The sequence below is a fragment of the Pleurodeles waltl genome, chromosome 12, assembly GCF_031143425.1.
Source record: "Pleurodeles waltl isolate 20211129_DDA chromosome 12, aPleWal1.hap1.20221129, whole genome shotgun sequence".
Lineage (NCBI taxonomy): Eukaryota > Metazoa > Chordata > Amphibia > Caudata > Salamandridae > Pleurodeles > Pleurodeles waltl.
Window position 1 is genome coordinate 360,524,365 of NC_090451.1, and position 18,060 is coordinate 360,542,424.

Here is an 18,060-nt window from a genome sequence, read left to right on the forward strand (position 1 = left end):
GGTGGTACTGCGGGGTTGGCGGACGGCCCAAAAGGTGACAGGGTGGTGGGGACGCCTCACCCATCAGACTCCACTATGGCAGGGGAAACACTTAAGAGAGATAGCGAGATTGGAGGGATTCCAGAAGTGGGACAACATAGGTATTTCTACACTAGGCGACGTATGGGACGGCTCACACATGCGCTCTTTTGAAGACCTCCAGAAAATGTTCTCACTAAATAAGACGCAATTCCATAAGTATCTCCAGATCCGCCACGCCTTGCTGACAGAAATCCGGACAGGGGATAACATACCCGAGTATAGCCCTATGGAGGCGAAAGCCCTGATGGGGAGCCTAGGTAGAGGAGGTGTCTCCCAGATATATCGCTCGTTGATTGCCACCACTGGTGCCGCCATGGAGGGACTCCGTCAGAGATGGGAAGGGTGGGTGGGTCCTATGGAAGAGGTAGACTGGAACGAAGCATTAGCAGCCCCACACACTTTAACAATGACGACTCGTCTCCGACTAATACAGACTTATTATCTCCATATTGCTTAACTAACACCCGTCAGGTTGTACAGGGCAGGTCTCCGTGACGCAGCTGACTGTCCACGTTGTAGGGACCCAGACGCTGACTTTTTCCACATGGTATGGTCATGCCCAATTATTAAAGCTTACTGGGGGGCTGTTACCATGGAGATCTCAACGGCCTTACAGTATGACATCGAGTCGACGCCAATGTTGCTCCTATTGGGGATCATGGGTGACACTGGACTGAGGAGGGCGGAACGGTCCTTTCTGGGGGTGGCGTGCTTAGTGGCCAAAAGAGACATAATGACGGACTGGAAAGCCCAAAACGCACCGGCTCTGACTAAATGGAGAAGAGGAGTGGACTGGTGTGCTCAACGTGAAAAACTTGTTTACGAGGCCAGAGGGTGCCCGAATAAATATGATAAGGTTTGGGGGAAATGGGAGGCCACTGCACTCAACCTCCCTGCACTGTCGACTGCCTCAGCACCAGAAAGAACCTAAACGGGCTTCCCTCTCCCCCTTTAATGGGTGGTAACAAGCATGGGATACTTTACAGAGAGACGCATAATCTTCACACACAGTGTATTGTCTGAGAATAGGGATTGACCATTGTTTGGTGCCCGTTGGCGCCTAGTTACATGTATGTATTTTGCTTTATCTTTTGCAAAACCAATAAAAATATCTTTATCAAAAAAAAAACATCCACTGCTCATGAGGTGTCCCATCAGCATGGGCTCTCCCTCCTCTCTTTCTCCAACCATGGCAATTGGGAATTTCTAGCTCTTCTAGAAAAACACATATTCTTCCAATCAACTGCTCCACAGCTGCAACTAAAGTTAGAGTTCAGCCTCACAATACACGTCCATTGCGGACCCACTGCCTTACACAGCTGTTGCCAATTGAGTTTCTATGGGTTATCATTAACCAGAATGACCACATACAACAGCAAATGGTTGTCATTCTGTTTTTTAATCTTTATTGTGCATTTATCACAAACACCCATTATGTAATAAATATCATATTCAACTAGACCCCACCCCGGTTGCTGTAGCCAACTTGTATGCAGGAGATTTCAAATAACTTTCTCTGACAAGAATCATGAGGCCCAGTTCCATGGTTACAGTGGTCTCTCTCACATGCCCTTGAGTGTCCAGGGCTCCGGCAAGCCTTCCCTCTGTGGGTCCCTTGACTGCTGAGCTTCCCCCACATCGTAGTCTCAAGGGAGGTAATCTCCATCACTCCCACTCTATCTCGGACTATCAATCCTATATCTTTGTGAACTACAAGGCTCAGCCCCTCACTCGGCATGGGGGTTCCTCTGCATCACTACATATTGGATAGCCAATCACTTAGTGTTATTGTTAGAGTCCCTGCACACTCCCTATCACCTTATCACACCTTGACATGCGACCACCAGGGCTATATCACAGAGAAGTAGTATGTATCTGTCTAGGGTCACTTCTCCCTAGAAACACAAGGAAATCAGCCTGGGGTGACCACGAAGGCATCTCCCACTGCCTCAGAGTCTGTGTTGTAGACCAGCCCAAAAAGCCCTCACTCGCGGGCATTCCTAGAGTGCCTGCAGAAGTGTGTCCTGTTGACTGCATCCCCTCAGGCAGCGATGATTGTCATTCTTTAAGGGACACCGCTCTCTGTTTACAATGCAGATGTGTATTTTGCTGCTTTTTTTAGGTTTAAGACTTGAAACCCAGTTTGCCTGATAGCTATGAAATAATGCATGAATGGGGCTTGTGCAGAAACCTATACTGCACATTTTTATTTGTTTAAAAAAAGCGGTTCTGGATTTAAATAAAAACCTACAGAACTAAATACATCACCACCTGCCACTTAAAAAAAAAAAAAAAAAAAAGTGGTTCTAAAAATGCAGAAAAACAATAATCATGGAAATCTATGGGGAGAGATCTTAAATCTTTTTTCTTTTTAGACAACAAAACCCAAAAGTAATTAAACATACTTTCAAACTGCCGAAGTTTAAAACTATTTCAAAAGCAACTTTCAAGATAGAACTTAAAAAAGTTTCAGACTAAAAAACAACAGAGGGTTGTGACGGAATGTAGCAAGTAGAGAAATGGATTGTGAAACAAACTTAAAGAATACGGTTGAAGTGGGGCGTCAAACCGGCAAAGCACAAATTTGAAACACAAAATATTCAACAGGAAATTTAATATAGCAGAAACAAATCGAGACCAAAAAACAATTAAAGATGAAAACGAATCCAGAAACAAACATATGAATGTGTCTAATAACAAAAATTAAAGATGAATATGAATACATGGAAAGTATCATCAGAATGGGATAACAGAGAAGACCACTCTCTCAAACTACACAGTGTTTGACTAACACATTAAAGGAGAAACAAATGTGAAATACCGAAGAGCAACGAGTAAGAACAAACGTGTCAATCCAACACAAAACAAAAAATGGGAGAGGTTAGTGTGACATATTCTGTGTGTACATATATGAAAATATTAAGTGGATCCAGTGTAACACAATGGGACTATATGTAAGAAATCGGAGATACTTAGAAATGGTCATAGGTCTCACTTGCATACCCTTATAAGCACGTGAATCATGCTGAGACTCTTAGCTTGTCAATTTGCATAAAGTAAATCGGCAAACTATTCCTAACCTCGCCTATCCCGGCCACCATTTGAGAAATTATTTTCTGGGGCAGAGATACTCTGCCAAGGTTTATAATGGACATCTTACGATTTCAGTTACCTGAGATGCAAATTACATGTGCCGGGGATGAAGCCTGAACAGGAGATGGATTTTGGCTGCACCAATAATTGTGCAATGAGCAAAGATGTGTTCAACCACCTGTACCCTGTTCTCTGCCTTTAGTCCTTCGCCTGCCCACCACTTCTCCTTCCCCATTTAATTACAACTCAGTCTCTCTGCTCTAAGATACAACAGTTTACAGAAACTTTCATATTAGACACATACAACAACTAAGTTTGGAATCATGGTGGATGCAGTTATGGTTCCAGTTTACACAATGCAATCTTTTTGCTCTGCATACTTGAGCTAAAGTACGTGATAATTCATGGGCATGTAGAAACTACAGTTACCATTGTAAATACACAGTGCAATCAGGATATTAAAAGAAGTACAGGACCTGGAGACATAATGGAACCAGAAAACAAGCTGTTAAAACAGACGTGGTGAGCTCTGCTTGGATGCCTCCATTTAAATGCCACAGTTGCCAATTCACAAAATGTTTTGAAGCTTAGTGAATCAGGCCCAAAGTTTGGCTCTTGTTCAGTATTCCAGTGCTTCTTCTGATGATCTCTAAATTATGTGGAGCATTACAAATAGGTGACTTGTGTATTTGAGACACCACTGTGGATTTTAAGTGATGCTGTAGAATAATATTTTCAGGAGATGAATTGTCCTACATTATCTTTAGTAATGTTAAAATGGCATGTTAGCGCATGTTTAAGTTGTATGTAACAGTAATATTCCATCTGAGGCAGTTCAAATTCTAACCGCATCTGACCAAATGTCATCAAGACGGTTTTACACCAAACATCTATCACAGCAGTGATACCAAGTCTGTCCAGAAGGCAAAGACCTGTAGAGACTCAAACCTAGGCAGAAGTTAACTATACCATGGTGGGGGTTTTGTGGGGATATTCTTCCACGCAGATATCAGTGGGGATTTCCCTGTCTTTTTTACAGCTCTTGTTGGGGTTGGCAGATTAGTATACCAGGGTCTAGGTTATAAAGAGCCCACACATATCATTTTTGACCCCATAGTGTGTTGGGAAATAGTAAGAAAAGGCTCTTGTGGGAAGCAAATTCCCACTTGTTCACCTCAACTACCAGAGACACTCAATAATATCTCTTAGTGTCTTGTAGGGCTAGCTCCCCATCATAGATCTGTCTCTGCGGGGCAGTTAATGCTATACGCAGGATCCTTCATCCTATATGAGGATATGCACTAATGCTTTCATCTGTCAAAAGAAAATATCCTCTTTCCAACATGGGCTATTTTGGAGTATGTAAAAATAGTTTGGGCAGTATAATCATTTCAAAGACAGTGGCCCTACGCAGCAGAGAAATGGGAAGCTTGCACAATGTAACAGACCAAAAGAGCAACCTGAACCAATTTATATATTTCTGAACAGATAAACAAAACTTTATTTTTATATCAAAACAGGTTAGCTGCAGATTAATATGTGTCTGTTAAGTTGTGCGACAAAAAGAAAATACATAGTTCACTATCAGTTCTCCTCATCACTCGAGTACTGATGTGCCATCTGCTGCCTAAACTGCTTAAATGAAGAGTACCGTGACAATGCATGAAGGTTCTCTGTAACTGCTGTTTTAGATAGTTTCTCATAACTCAAAATGCTCAAAGTCAACCTAAGATTGGTTCTTGAATGTCTCAATTAAACCTCCTCCACCTGATTTTGTTTTATTCTCGTCACTGAAAATCTGTTCTGAGCAGACATATAGGTCAAGAGTAGGAGATTGCTTTTTTGAGTTCCGTGGGCCGCCATCGTTCAGGCCCAGAAGAGGCTCAGGCAATCTTTCATGCTAACTACTACAACGCTCCTTTAATGGATGTATCCAAAATTAAATCAGTGGATGGCAGAGAAGAAAAAATGCTGTAGTAGGTTTACTCAGTGGCCACAAATTACAATCAAAGGCAAAAACAATGATTTGTTTATTGCCCCCAGACAAAAGAGACTTTTACACCATCCCTCCAGTTAAAAAATGCCAATGAAATATAAAATAAAATGCCTTACAATAGAAGCGAGAAAATAACTCCACGGACAAGAGCATGTACCAACAAGACCGCCTGCAGCCCGTTTACATGAAAGATCATAAGTGTACAGAAATATTTAGGAATTTGATACATATTTTACAATTTAATATTGGAAACACATGAAAGGAACGTTTACACACACACCCAATTGTATGTTATGTATACACAGACACAATTTTTGCTTTCACAATCTTCTTTCCTTCCTTTTCTTCTTTGCCGTCTTCCTCTTTTCCCTTCTCCTATTCTTTTATTTTAGTATCCCATACAGAGTTAATGGCAAAAGTCTACAGATGTGGCATACTCCTCCAACAGACCACAAAAGCAGCATGTGCCAATAAATATATATATATATATATATATATATATATATATATATATATATATATATATATATAAAACTGCTTTGTAGGTCAAAAAAGTGACTCTTTCCAAAGTGACAATGCCTCAATCCATACTTTTAACTGCACCTCCCTTGTACAGTTCCATTTACAAAGCAACATTTGTTGACCAGTTCTAGGAACTTTCCTAAACCAAAGTAGACAACAAAATACACCTACATAATCGGAAAGAGCTCTAAACAATATCAGCAGTGGATTCCCTGCAAAAGGAAAGGCCAAATGTTTTATTGACATGAGCAAAAATATCCTGCCAGCAGTTCTAGGCATTCTGATAAGGAAAACATATTAAGGTAAGTTCCACAATCTTGCACCATCTCCAGCAATTCATAGTCTTAGTAAGGTTAAGCTTTGATTTCGATTAGACTCCAGGATAGGTGAAAATAGATGTTTTGTTATTAGTTTTTTTGGATATCGCACCTCTTGACCCACTGACTTGGAGTAATGCAGTGATTAATTTCAAGACTCCGATAAATTCATTGGACAATTTAAGCTGAGAAAACATAGCCAGCAGACATATTGTACCCAACAGCCTCGCCTGCTACCTTAGCTGTGCCACTTACACACAGACACGTGCCCTTGAGGTAAATATTCGCTAGTAATTCCCAACACGCATATGTGACCAGAGAAGATCAGAAACTGGCAGTGAATTATTGAAGACTGTGCAATGGGTAACATTCATTCTGACTGGGTTACCTCCACTCACTGTCTATTTGAAGGCCCCATGATAAACTGCTGGTTTACTACAGCAGTTCAGTTTTGCTTTGTGGTCATGGAGCCAGGCAGCGTAACAAGTGCCTAGAGGTAATTCGATTCACAAAGGTAGAAGGGACAAGCACATAACGTATCAAAGGACCTGTGTATCCTTTCTGACAAATGGATAGTAAAGATACAGGCTATGCCAGCATGCCTAAACATCTCAATACTAACCAGGCAGTCCTGTTGAGATCCTAAAGATCTGCCACACATTGTTTGTCAGTAGAGGACTCTCCCTAACAACCTTTCACAATGCAAGTTCCCAGTAGTCAGCTACTTAGAGCACCGATATCCTATAATGCCACACAAGATGCACATAACGCAGTTCATACTGACAAATCTCTTCAACTAAAGACTCATGCTGACAGTCATATAAAGCATGACTATAATGCAGCCAATTGGGGAATATTTCTCTTCTCCGCTCAATCTTTGACATCTGTTACCTACCACTTGTGGATACATAAGATCAAAGAGCGGATGACCTCCTGCCACTGCCAGCACAGGAAACATATTTGAGAACATAAGAAATAAAGACAATAATGGGACCTGTAGAGCCAATCAGAGCTACCATCACATACTCTAGAAAATGCATGTCTGTCTCTCACATTTCCTCATCCACCACATCGCTAAGCGCTTGCTCCATAATACAATAACCATTCCACAGTAGTCAACATGCAGGAGATGGAAACTCTTCTCACACAGGCGTAAAGAAAACACTCTTTCCACCACGTACTCACAACTGCGTAGCATGCCACCCATTAAGGAAGCACTGCAGTGTGCTGTACAGAAGTAGTAAGCACTATATAAATGCTATACAACACAATAACATGTACACATTTACCCGAAGTTTAATGAATATTACGTTAATTACACTGAAATAACGCTGCTTAGAATCACACATGAGCCAGTGTTCCGCTATATAAAACTGTTTAGTATTAAGCAAGAGTGGTTAGCAAACACTAATGGAGGACACCTAATAACAGTCAAAAACATTCTTGATTTTTAATATTTTGCCAGATTGTTGATTTCCCTAGCAAAGTCTTAGCAGACTGTAAATGTGAATGAAGCACTGAAATAGAACTTCTTTCCATATAGTTGTGGCAACACTTGGTTTAAGATATTAATAGTACAGGGGTTATCTTCGGAGTGTGTCCCCCTTACCATGACTAAAGTGCGGGTCACTACTTGGACAGGGTGTAAACTGACTGCTAACTAGACACCCCATTTCTAACAAGGTTAAAAACTATTTGTACAAAATAATAGTAAAAGACACTGTCAGATAAAAGTACATAATGTCTGGTATGTTACTCAACATCCTGGTGAACATCCCTGTGAAGTTAAACACAGCTCTCAGATCCCACTACCTGAATCTTTCTTTGCACATAACATTCTTACTAACAGCATATAGCAGAAGCCACGACTAAAGTTCTTTCAACAGCCATACGTGAGAAATGAGTCGCCAAATTGATAAGCAAAGCAGAAAATTTAACGAAAAAAGACATTTAGAATACTGATTTCTTTAGAGGAAAGGAATAATATCCGATTGAGAATATTAGTGATACATATATAAAGAACCGTCAGTAGTAAGTCAGCAGGGTGTTACAAATATATAAGCCCTGCATGAAATGTCAGCATATTTTCTATGATACAGAGGCACTTTGTTCAAAATGATACATTTGTAATAACATGTAACTTTTAGGCGTGGTTAAAATTGTAATACTTCTAAGCACATGCAACATTATTCACTCCCATGATTCTAGGACAGTCACTATATCAATGCAAGAAATTTACAACCTTCTGGTACTCTAATATTAATTGTTTTATTAGAAGAAGTTGCAATAAATATACTTTAATGGTAATGATAAAGTTTTTATATGATCGATACAAACAATGCATAGCCTACTTATGCAGTTCTCATAATAACAAAAGCATAACTTATTTTAAAGGAGATGTAGCGATGACAGCTATATTCAGCCGAATGCCCAAATCAGTGATTTTGCTGACTTAGTAATAACAGTTGTAATTTGATATGGTAAATAGAAGTGTGATAAGCGATATCCAACCTAGTGGCATTGCTAAAAGAAAGACATTGTGTACACATCCAAGCTTTTGAATTTGAAGTGTGATGGTCTGTGGCAACAAACTGTATTGAAAAGCAATCAACAACAGTGGAGTGGTTTGTGCAAACACATTCCTGAAGCAACTTAACACTGGTTTTGCGTTTCAGTCAATACCACAACAATATTTTGTCTTGAATGATAGCCGCTACTTGGAAAGGAAATCCATTATAAGGCAGCCATGAGTTCATATCGAGGAACAAGCACTAGCTCACAGATCATTTAGGGGTGGAACAGAAGAGAGACCATTAAGTAACTAGGGAATCGACATAGAGCCCCACAACTGGGTGTCATGCTTCATCACTGGCCAATGATGAAGCACAACAACTAGGCGGTGGGCATTCCTTACGGAGTTTGTAAATTGTTTACAAACCTTTATGACTTTCCTCAAGTAGGTCTGCCCTATTCAGATCATAGCTCAAATAGAGACCCAATGGCACCTGCGAAATTAGGGTATTTCACAGGCGTGGACTCTTTTTTGTGCAAATTGTTTACTTTTTGTGATGTACATTTTCTAAATATGCCTGCTTCTCCATCCAGACCCATAAGTAATCTGTTTATAAAGAATGCCACAGAATTAGAAGATTTTCGCTATACAGCAAAACTTGCAGATGTATGGGCTCTTTACACATAACATAAAACCATATCTACTGATATCTGATCCACGTATTCCTAAAATAATCACAGAACTACAGATTTGGCAACTGAGCCATGCTGGGTGCTTAATTAACCTACCACCTCATTTAAGGATGCTTTGCCTTGATAAAAAAAGGACCATCACATCGGAGTGAAAAGTCAAAACAAAACTGACTAAAGGAAAACAAACTAGACTCTATATGCAAGTTAAATATTTAGTGGCCTTGGCAGAGAGAGGTACTGAAGATGAACCGCCTTGCAGGACATTTTATAGTAGAATATTTATCTGGACAACTTACTCCTCTACTTCGGAGTATTACTCAAACTCCATTATGTCCTGTGATCTACGTGGTCTACTGCTCCTGCTAGTGTACTTGGCCCATATCTCTTTTGAAGTGATAGAGCCAGAAGTCGGTCAGTCTGTGCTGTGAGGGTGGCCAGTAAGAGAGCAAACATTGCCTGTTTCTCTATCTCAGTTTTGCAGCTCAATTATATCCCTGTTTTTCTCCTTCTGCATTCCCCCCCACTCTTTCTCTTCCTACTAATTTCTTCTTTTCCTGCCTTTGTCTCTGTTTCTCTGGGTCAAAGTCTGATGATGAAAAATAAGTCCTGGCCCTCATCAACTACAACCGGCAACACAATATAAGCACTGGTCATAGTTTATTGTAGGGTAGTTACTAGACGGCTGCTTTGTACTTGTAAATATGTTCAACTAGTATTAGGAGTCTAGACTAAATGGCCTTTGAAGACACTGGCATGCATGCACCTCTAATACAATAAACTCTAAAATCAGTGGTTTCCGTTGTAGGTTCACAAAACTTCAAAAGGTGCTGTAATGTGCAAGCAAACTACTTGGATGACAACCCAAAACCAGGCCAGATGCCATCCAGCTTATGAAGACAAAATTACGTTTTACAGGACAAAACCGCATTGTAGTCTTATTGTAAGTCAACCATTCTTTGTTTTAGGCCCAAATAGCCTTCGGGAAATGGTTAGCCCACTCAATTAAGACACAGTGCTTTACCCATTGAAGCCATCTTTTTCAAATATTTTATATGAATCGGCTAGTAAGTAACAATGCACATGCAGCTCAAAATCTCAAATCCTTCATTCCAATCAAGGGCAATTATTTACAATTGGACATTTCGGTTGTACTAAAATGACAGACACGAATGACATGCAGATGTTTGTGTTAGGGACTAAAATACAAAACAAACGAATGGAATCACCTTGTACTAGTCCACACACTTACCAGACCTCCAGTAGGCATGCGGTGAGGACGGCTTGTCTTCATCTGAACTCGCCATTTCACACTGATGCATCTAACCACAAACGTCTCAGGCTGAACAACCGAAAAGTCCAGACATGATTAGTAGAGGTTAAAGACCATCACCATGAAATTAAATGAAAGCACTGTTAGTAGAGTTGAGAACATGACATGAATCAAAAACAAAACAAGACAACATATTAATCATTGTTCAGTCCTCTTAAGATTACATTGTACACAATCAAAACATTTTGAAAATGTTTTTGTTAGTAACAAATTACTTAAATCAAACATTCCCAAATGATGACCAAATTGGAAAATTGTACATCTTTAACAGGTATTTAACTCATCTGATTTTTTATTAGTTTCTGTTTTTAGAATCACATATCCCACGGCAAATTTGACAAACACAATAGGAGCAACCATTCCCTGCATGCAAATAGACAAGGTGCTTCATTTCGACTATGCATGACCAGCCTTTTTTATCCTATGAAGCACTCCATTTGCGTGTTATGACAGTTGTATTCACTCCCTGGTCCTCTAGATATGACAGAGAACGCAGGACATGCTGAAGGTGAATAGCATGCAACCTGGTCTTTTATAGAAAGGAGAAGTCCTAAGATCAGCACAAAAGGAAATATTGAATTTATATTTATGATTAATAATTTGCGACAATCGATTTAAAAATGGGATTAAAAGAATAATTGAGAGACAGTTGTCCCATGTCAAGTGTTATTCTGGAAAAATGGAATACATATTGTAATGTATGTATTAATTGAAGTGCTTTCTGAAACAGCCTACTTGCCTGATGCAGACACCTTGCACCTCTTTACGGTCTCTGGACAGATTATGGGACTTTCATTCGGAACTACCAGAACAGTACAAAGACATCATCACATATTTCTTTGAGTACTGCTAGAAAGAACTTTCAACTCAACCGCTTTTTATGGCTTTTATCAGCATTTGTTTTCAGGTCGGATTTGCTCTGAACTAGAATAAAATAAAAATATTTCAATACATACAGTTACAACCTCTCAAGATAAAAGCGTTAAGGCAGCATAAGGACTTCTTTGGCTCCTGCCACACAGAGCCCTCATGATAATTTTTTTTATTGGCTGATACCTAGACCTCATTTGCCCCTCCACTGCATACCCAGAACTGATGTAAGCTCTACAATAAAATGTTAAGAACCCACATTGTTCAAAACTAGTCGACTTGCGCCTATGGTTTCTGTACATTTAAATACTTTGGCCACTGATGAAACCATATTTGAGTAAGCAAAAAAAAAAAAAAAAAAAAGGACAATCATATTTTCACTATTAGATGTGGTCTACCATTCGTAGTCCAGTGGATTTCCCACATGGTAAAAAAAAAAAAATTGCAAGAGTAGGCATGGCAAAGATGTGCTTTTTTAGGGTCGAGCCTGCGTTGCATGCGCATCGCAGCGAGACGCTTAAGTTATTAGAAAAGGGCTCGGAGCACTGTCGACGTCACGGTAGTGTGCTTGATTGGTTCGTGGGCTTGCCTAGTATAATCTGCTTGCTTTCAATAGTGGAAGGCATGCACACGTCATGCCTTTTCCGGTGGTTAGCCCTCCTCGAGCGCAGCGACCAAGTACAGAAAACATACGAGGCTCGCTGTTTTCTGTCGGATCGTGGGCTACTTTTTCTCTATTTTCCTAGCGCGATTTCGCTTGGCAGAAGTCGAGCGCTTACACAGTTAATTTCACTTTTTTACGTACATAAAAGGACTTTTGCCGATAGATGAAAAGTTTACAACGCGATCAGCTCTAACATGAGCAAACGCGAGACCCGTTGAATTGCAAGTGCTTGTTATCATTTATCTCCAGTGGTAAAACATTTTTCCCCTGTGCGAGAGATCCTTCTCCTACACCACCATGAAATCTGTGGTTTAGTCTTTGCTCTGTGGTTTCCCGTTAATTTCATGAATAGGAAACAACCTGTTAAAAACTTTTCAATGGGAACAAACATAAAAAAATATATACGTTTTCATAACTGTGCTGGACAACCACCCAAAAATTCCCCCAGGTCTTTCAGTGGATGGAGATGTATGCTAAAAACTCTGCAGAAATGGCACCATGTCTGCAGCCATTAAATCCGATCTGTGGAAAGAAATTTCCACTGGCCCCGATTTCTGTGCACCGTGATCACGAAGTTTATGCCGTTAGATCAGTAAACACTGCTTACACGCATTAAAAAAAAAAAAGTGAATCGTTCAAGTGATTTCGCTATACATGAGGAGGTATAACCTGCATTGTATCGAAGTTAGAATCAATAAATGAATTGGCTGTTGAGAGAGGAAGATATTTTTATGTTGAGGTAGTATTATGGGAATTCGCTGACATAATTGCTGTGAGTTATGGGATAATGGACTACTGCCCTTTGCTGTGTAAATCACCAGATCTTTACATAATCTGCAATATAAAATGTGTGAAACTGGCTTAATTTTGACTCCTTATCAATGATCTTTTGTTCTACTTACACCCTTCACAACCTCGAAAAACTGGAATGTATTTTACCATGAAGTAAAGAAATAGCTTAAGACCTAAGCATGCCAGAGGCAGTCATGAGAAGGTACAGTTTAACAAAGCATTGGCGAGATAGACAATTTAAAGCACGAATTTTGCGCTAAAGAATGGTTATATGATGTTTGCGCTACTGTGCAAAACAAGAAGAGATTGGAGTCACCTAAAGCAGGTGGTCCCTTTTCGAAAAATCAGTTGGCCCATAAGATATTTCATCGATTGATTGTTGCCCGTACTTCCTCGACTGAAGCCTATTTTATTGTCATGGTTTTCATAAATTTTATTTTATGACGTAAAAGGTTAATTGAAATAAATACTTGAGCACGTGAGTTCAGAACGTGCTCCTGCAGCATGTGTCTTGAACAAGCTCTTCAGCTGACTGTTACAGTCAGGGTCAGATTAGCCTATGAGGCAATCAGGCAGAGCCTGATGGGCTGGTCTGAGATAGATTTTGGGGCGGGATTTTAGCAGTTCTGGGCCAATTTTATGGCCAGGTGGGCCAGTGTTTACTACTACTTTCCTCATATTACCACTTTTTAGGGTCGAGCCTGCGTCGCATGCGCTCGCGCATGCGTATCGCAGCGAGACGCTTTAGGTATTAGAAAAGGGCTGGGAGCTGAGTCGACGTCACGTCAGTGTTTTTCATTGGTTCGTGGGCTTACCTATTAAAATCTGCTTGCTTTCATTAGTCGAAGGCATGCATACGTCATGCCTTTTCCTGTGGCCAGCCCTCCTTGAGCGCATCGACCAAGTACAGAAAACATGCGAGGCTCGCTGTTTTCTGTCCGGCTCGTGGACTACTTTTTCTCTATTTTCCTAGCGCGATTTTGCTCGGCAGAAGTCGAGCGATTTACACAGTTAATTGCACCTTTTCGGGTTACGTACATGAATGCACTTTTGTCGATAGGTGAAAAGTCGGGTTAGGAGTTTACAACGCTATCAGCTCTAACATGAGCAAACGCGAGACCCGTTGCATTGCAAATGCTTGTTTTTTTAGCTATCAGCTTCACTACTGGGGGTCACCTTTATTCTGGTGCGCGGCCCTATTTCTTGTCCCAGTTCGAAACTGGTTACAGTGGAACTTGCCACACCATGCATAAAATGTAATATACAATCTCAATGATTAAACTGTTGCTCTAAATTAATGCATCAATTACGTCCATCATTTATTAATATTGCAATGTTTTTTTTAGGAGGATTAACTGCGAAACGACTAACACTTCAAAGGCAGGCTTTTTTTTTTTATTAAACTGAAGCTGGTCTGGGTTTGGTCGTTATCGATCGTTACGTAATACAATGCTTTCGTTTGCTCTTTTCAGCTAATCCTTTGGCGATGAAATTTTTTGAAAAATGCCCCTGTGATTGTGTCAATCTGTTTGTATAGACCATGCCAGCTGATTCAGTTCTATGTTGTTTATTCACATAGTTCACATGTGCAGGTGATTTTTCCTCCACTACTCTGAGCAGTTCCTGTGACATCACTTATTTGGAAGTAGGCTCCATCACTTGTTGTTTTTGCTTTGTCGCCCTAAGTGGGAAGGGTATGCCCAGACGTGGGTCCCGTGCTTCCCATGCCACTGGATTCAAGCTAGCCTGGCTGATGAGGGGTGAAACCCCAAAACCGGTCCCAGGATGCTTGTTTCCGGTCCAGTGAGGACCTGGCTTGGCAGTTCGGTCTGGACTGTTCCCATGAGGAACAGGGTCAAGACTGATTTGCATATGGCTGGGTACAAACTGGGGTGGCATGGTGAGCAAAAGAACGATGGATTAAACCCAGATCTATGACTGGGGGCGAGTGCTTGACAATGTTCAGCATTCCGTCCATCACTTGTTGATTTTGCTTTGCCGAATCAGAGGCACTGTAGAGCACGGAGGGCTTCCAGCCGCTGTAACTATCAGTGACCGGGACCATACATACTTCATGACTAGACAGAGACCTGCCGCCTAGAATGTGACCCGCCTGGTCAGTAACGTGACCAGGACAAACCAAGGTAACAATTCTTCTATATACTAACAACTTTTTAGACAGTGACATGCCAATTTGTCTCAAGCTAGCAGTGACAAGCCTCGCTAACAACAAGTTTCTGTTGCTGTGCAAGCACATTCTTCGACAGCCAGCAGAGCTGGCTAGCTTTTTATGTCTTTGTGCCTTAATAAAGATGTCTATGGGCGGATTGTGTCTGAATCCGAGACAGATGTGACCAAAGCTGACAACTGTAAGGTAAAGTTGACGGGAAAGATGACACAATTTCAAAATCTCAGTTGACAGCTCAGTGTTATCCATTCAGCCTGCACCCGTGGGATTGTTTTTGAGCAGCGTTTGTGTTCATAAATCTCTGCTGATGTTAAAATCAAAACGTTTCACTGCGATATTTGTCTTCTTGTCGATGTGTGACACTGATATGGTGTTTCTGAGGTATATTCATGGTCCCATTTAAGAACCTGCTCTTCGACACTTTTTAGACTTCCTTTTAAACTGCAGGGCGTGGATTATACCTGCAGATTTGCCGAAGAGCAGTTATCATTCAGTTATACTTACTTCTAACACAGCAGCGATTGACTGCACCGTCCCCAACACTCTTCACAAAACACCAAGGGTCTGATAAACCAGGCCCTCAGCATTTAACAAACGTGTGGCATAGTTTGAATGCGGAGTAGATCATTGGTAATCTAACCTACAAGTCTACTGAATACAAACGATGTGACAAATCTATTAAGTAGCACTACTCTTCCAGTCACAAAACAGATGTGCTCCTGCTAAAAAGTCTGATGACACCATAAGCCACTACTGGCCCGGAGGTTCAGCTGTAATCTTCCCTCCTGTACACATGAATGAAACGTCACTGCTCTGGAAAAGCGAAAGAAAACAGCATAAATTCGTTGCATGTTAAGATTGGTAAAATAGGGTCAAAGCAGAATGCAAATAAACCAACGTGTTTCTCTCAAACTTCTTCCTATAAATGCCATGATGATAATGTTGTTAATGAAAATTGCACCTCTTTTTATGTTAACCATTTGAACTGTGCATTCTGAAACGTAACAAAAATAAATGAACTGTTTCACTGGCTGCCTCCTGCAACTGTAAACCTCTTTCAATGGAGTACAATAAGGTGATCAAGTCTAGAATTCTTCAATTCACAAATTGACACAAACCTGGGCTAAAAATCCGTTAGAGTTCTCCTGAGAAACATCTCCCATCAGTCTGGAAAGGGCTGCAGCTGAAATTTTTAAACTGTTTCTGCCACCCCAGAGAATGTATTCATTTTGGCATTTTGATCTTGCCTGGCGTTGCCTGCCCTTGGGTAACATGTAGGATGTACAAAGCACTGACAACATGCATGTATGTATGTACTTCCACCGAGCTATTCCTTCCGAGATTTTTTTTTTTTTTTAGCTTCCAAGTTGTGGATTATGTTGTTTTGCTATCAAGTATTTGGGCAATGAAGTTCTATTTCATTCCTGGAGCATATGGACATTTAATATAAAGTTAATCAGAGATGCTGCACGAGTCTAAAAACAAACTAACCAATAAATAAAAAGTAGCACCTTAAACCAGCCTATAACATGTGAATTATTCAATAATTTATAGTATTCTTTGTGTACGGCAAAACCTATTGTGTTCAGCCCCTTCACATTAAGCCATGTCTGGTGGCTCAATGGACTAACCCATCCGCTCAGAAACCTGTGTTTAATCTCATGACTACAGGCCGAATGACAGGTTGGTCCAATCGGCCTTTCATCTGTCTGAAGCCCATAAAACACATACCACATGTTATGTTGCAGCATGGACTGGTCTAATTAGGGAAGTGAATCCGTCCCAGTCCATGCTGTGTTTTCCCCTGCCTGCAGTTGAGCAGGTGGTGTGCCCCTGACGTCAGGGGACAGGCAAATAAAGATGGACCGGGCTCATGGGGCCGTCGGTGATCAACTAAACTGGTGTCTGGAGGTCAGTTATTGAAATTGTGTTACAGGGCTGGTCACACAACAAATTGGCCACGAGGGTGGGATCCCCGGCCTGCGGTGGTGCTTCTGTTGTGTCCTTGTGGAGGTCCTGGCTGTGTTGGTGTCCCGCCTACGCGACTTCCGGCAGCCGCGTCGCAGCGATTGTGCTCCTGCCTGCTTGACTCTTTCTTTAACGCGTCTTGTGGATTTGGGTTTGTTGGCCTGGAGACCGCGCGTTTGGACACAGGGCTGGGTGCTCCGGGCTGGGAGGCTTGATGGCTCTGCCCTCCTTGTGCTCCGTATGCTGAACAGAGCTATTCTACGGCCTGTATACAGTTTTTCCCTGACGCTCGCAAACTGGTGGCTCCGCCCTCTGTGTGCTCCGTGTGCTGTAAGGAGCTTTTCTACCGCCTGGATCCGGTTTGCCATGCTGTTTGCGAAGTGGTGGCATCCCCTTCCTTGTGCTCTGTGTGCTGCCCGTAGCTGTCTTGCTGCCTGGTTTCGGTTTGGGCTGCCGCCTGCAGTCTGAAGGGCTGGAGTTGATGCTGTTCTGCCTGTGGCTGCCTGTCTGCTGGTGGATAACACTTTTTCTCTGTTGTTGCTCCTCCACATGGACTTTCATGAGTGGAGCCTGTTCCAGGACTATAACTGCATCGTTGTGTTTATCGGGTGCACGTCTCCTCCAGTCCATTTCATCTGTTGTTTACCTGGTGCTGCCATCTTTTGCATTGTGCGAAGTCATTCGTACCAACGTTGGATCCCTTTATAATTGATGGCCCACCCTCAGCTCAGGTGGCTAGGTGGAAGGAATGGGTGGAGAGACTGGAGACATACTTTGCAGCCACTGCTTTGGATGATGACAGGCGTTGCCCCATGCTCTTGCATCTTGGAGGGGCAGATATCCATAAGATCAGAAAATCTGTTGTGGAGGTGGGGCCAACTTATATTTATCAGTCATTAAAGGGTGCTCTTACAGCATATTTTGAGCCGTTAGCCAACCCGGATTATGAAAGGTTACTCCTAAAACAGGCTCATCAGCTCTCAGAGGTGTTGGTGGATACCTTTTATGCGAGACTACGAGAACTGGCGAGGACCT

General features: G+C 41.5%; 1 protein-coding gene across 3 annotated transcripts in view; it reads right to left on the bottom strand.

The window, feature by feature from the left end:
* Positions 1–18,060, bottom strand: part of PHKB (phosphorylase kinase regulatory subunit beta) — a 1,122,330-nt gene that overhangs the window by 1,089,007 nt on the left and 15,263 nt on the right. For 2 of the 3 annotated variants that reach the window (XM_069216596.1, XM_069216594.1), the window contains exon 2: positions 10,463–10,552. The exons of the other annotated variant lie outside the window; for it this stretch is intronic. In XM_069216596.1, the coding sequence (XP_069072697.1) occupies positions 10,463–10,532 (70 nt within the window). In that variant the 5' untranslated portion in view covers positions 10,533–10,552. The remainder of the gene's footprint in view (positions 1–10,462; positions 10,553–18,060) is intronic. 3 annotated transcript variants of the gene reach the window in all.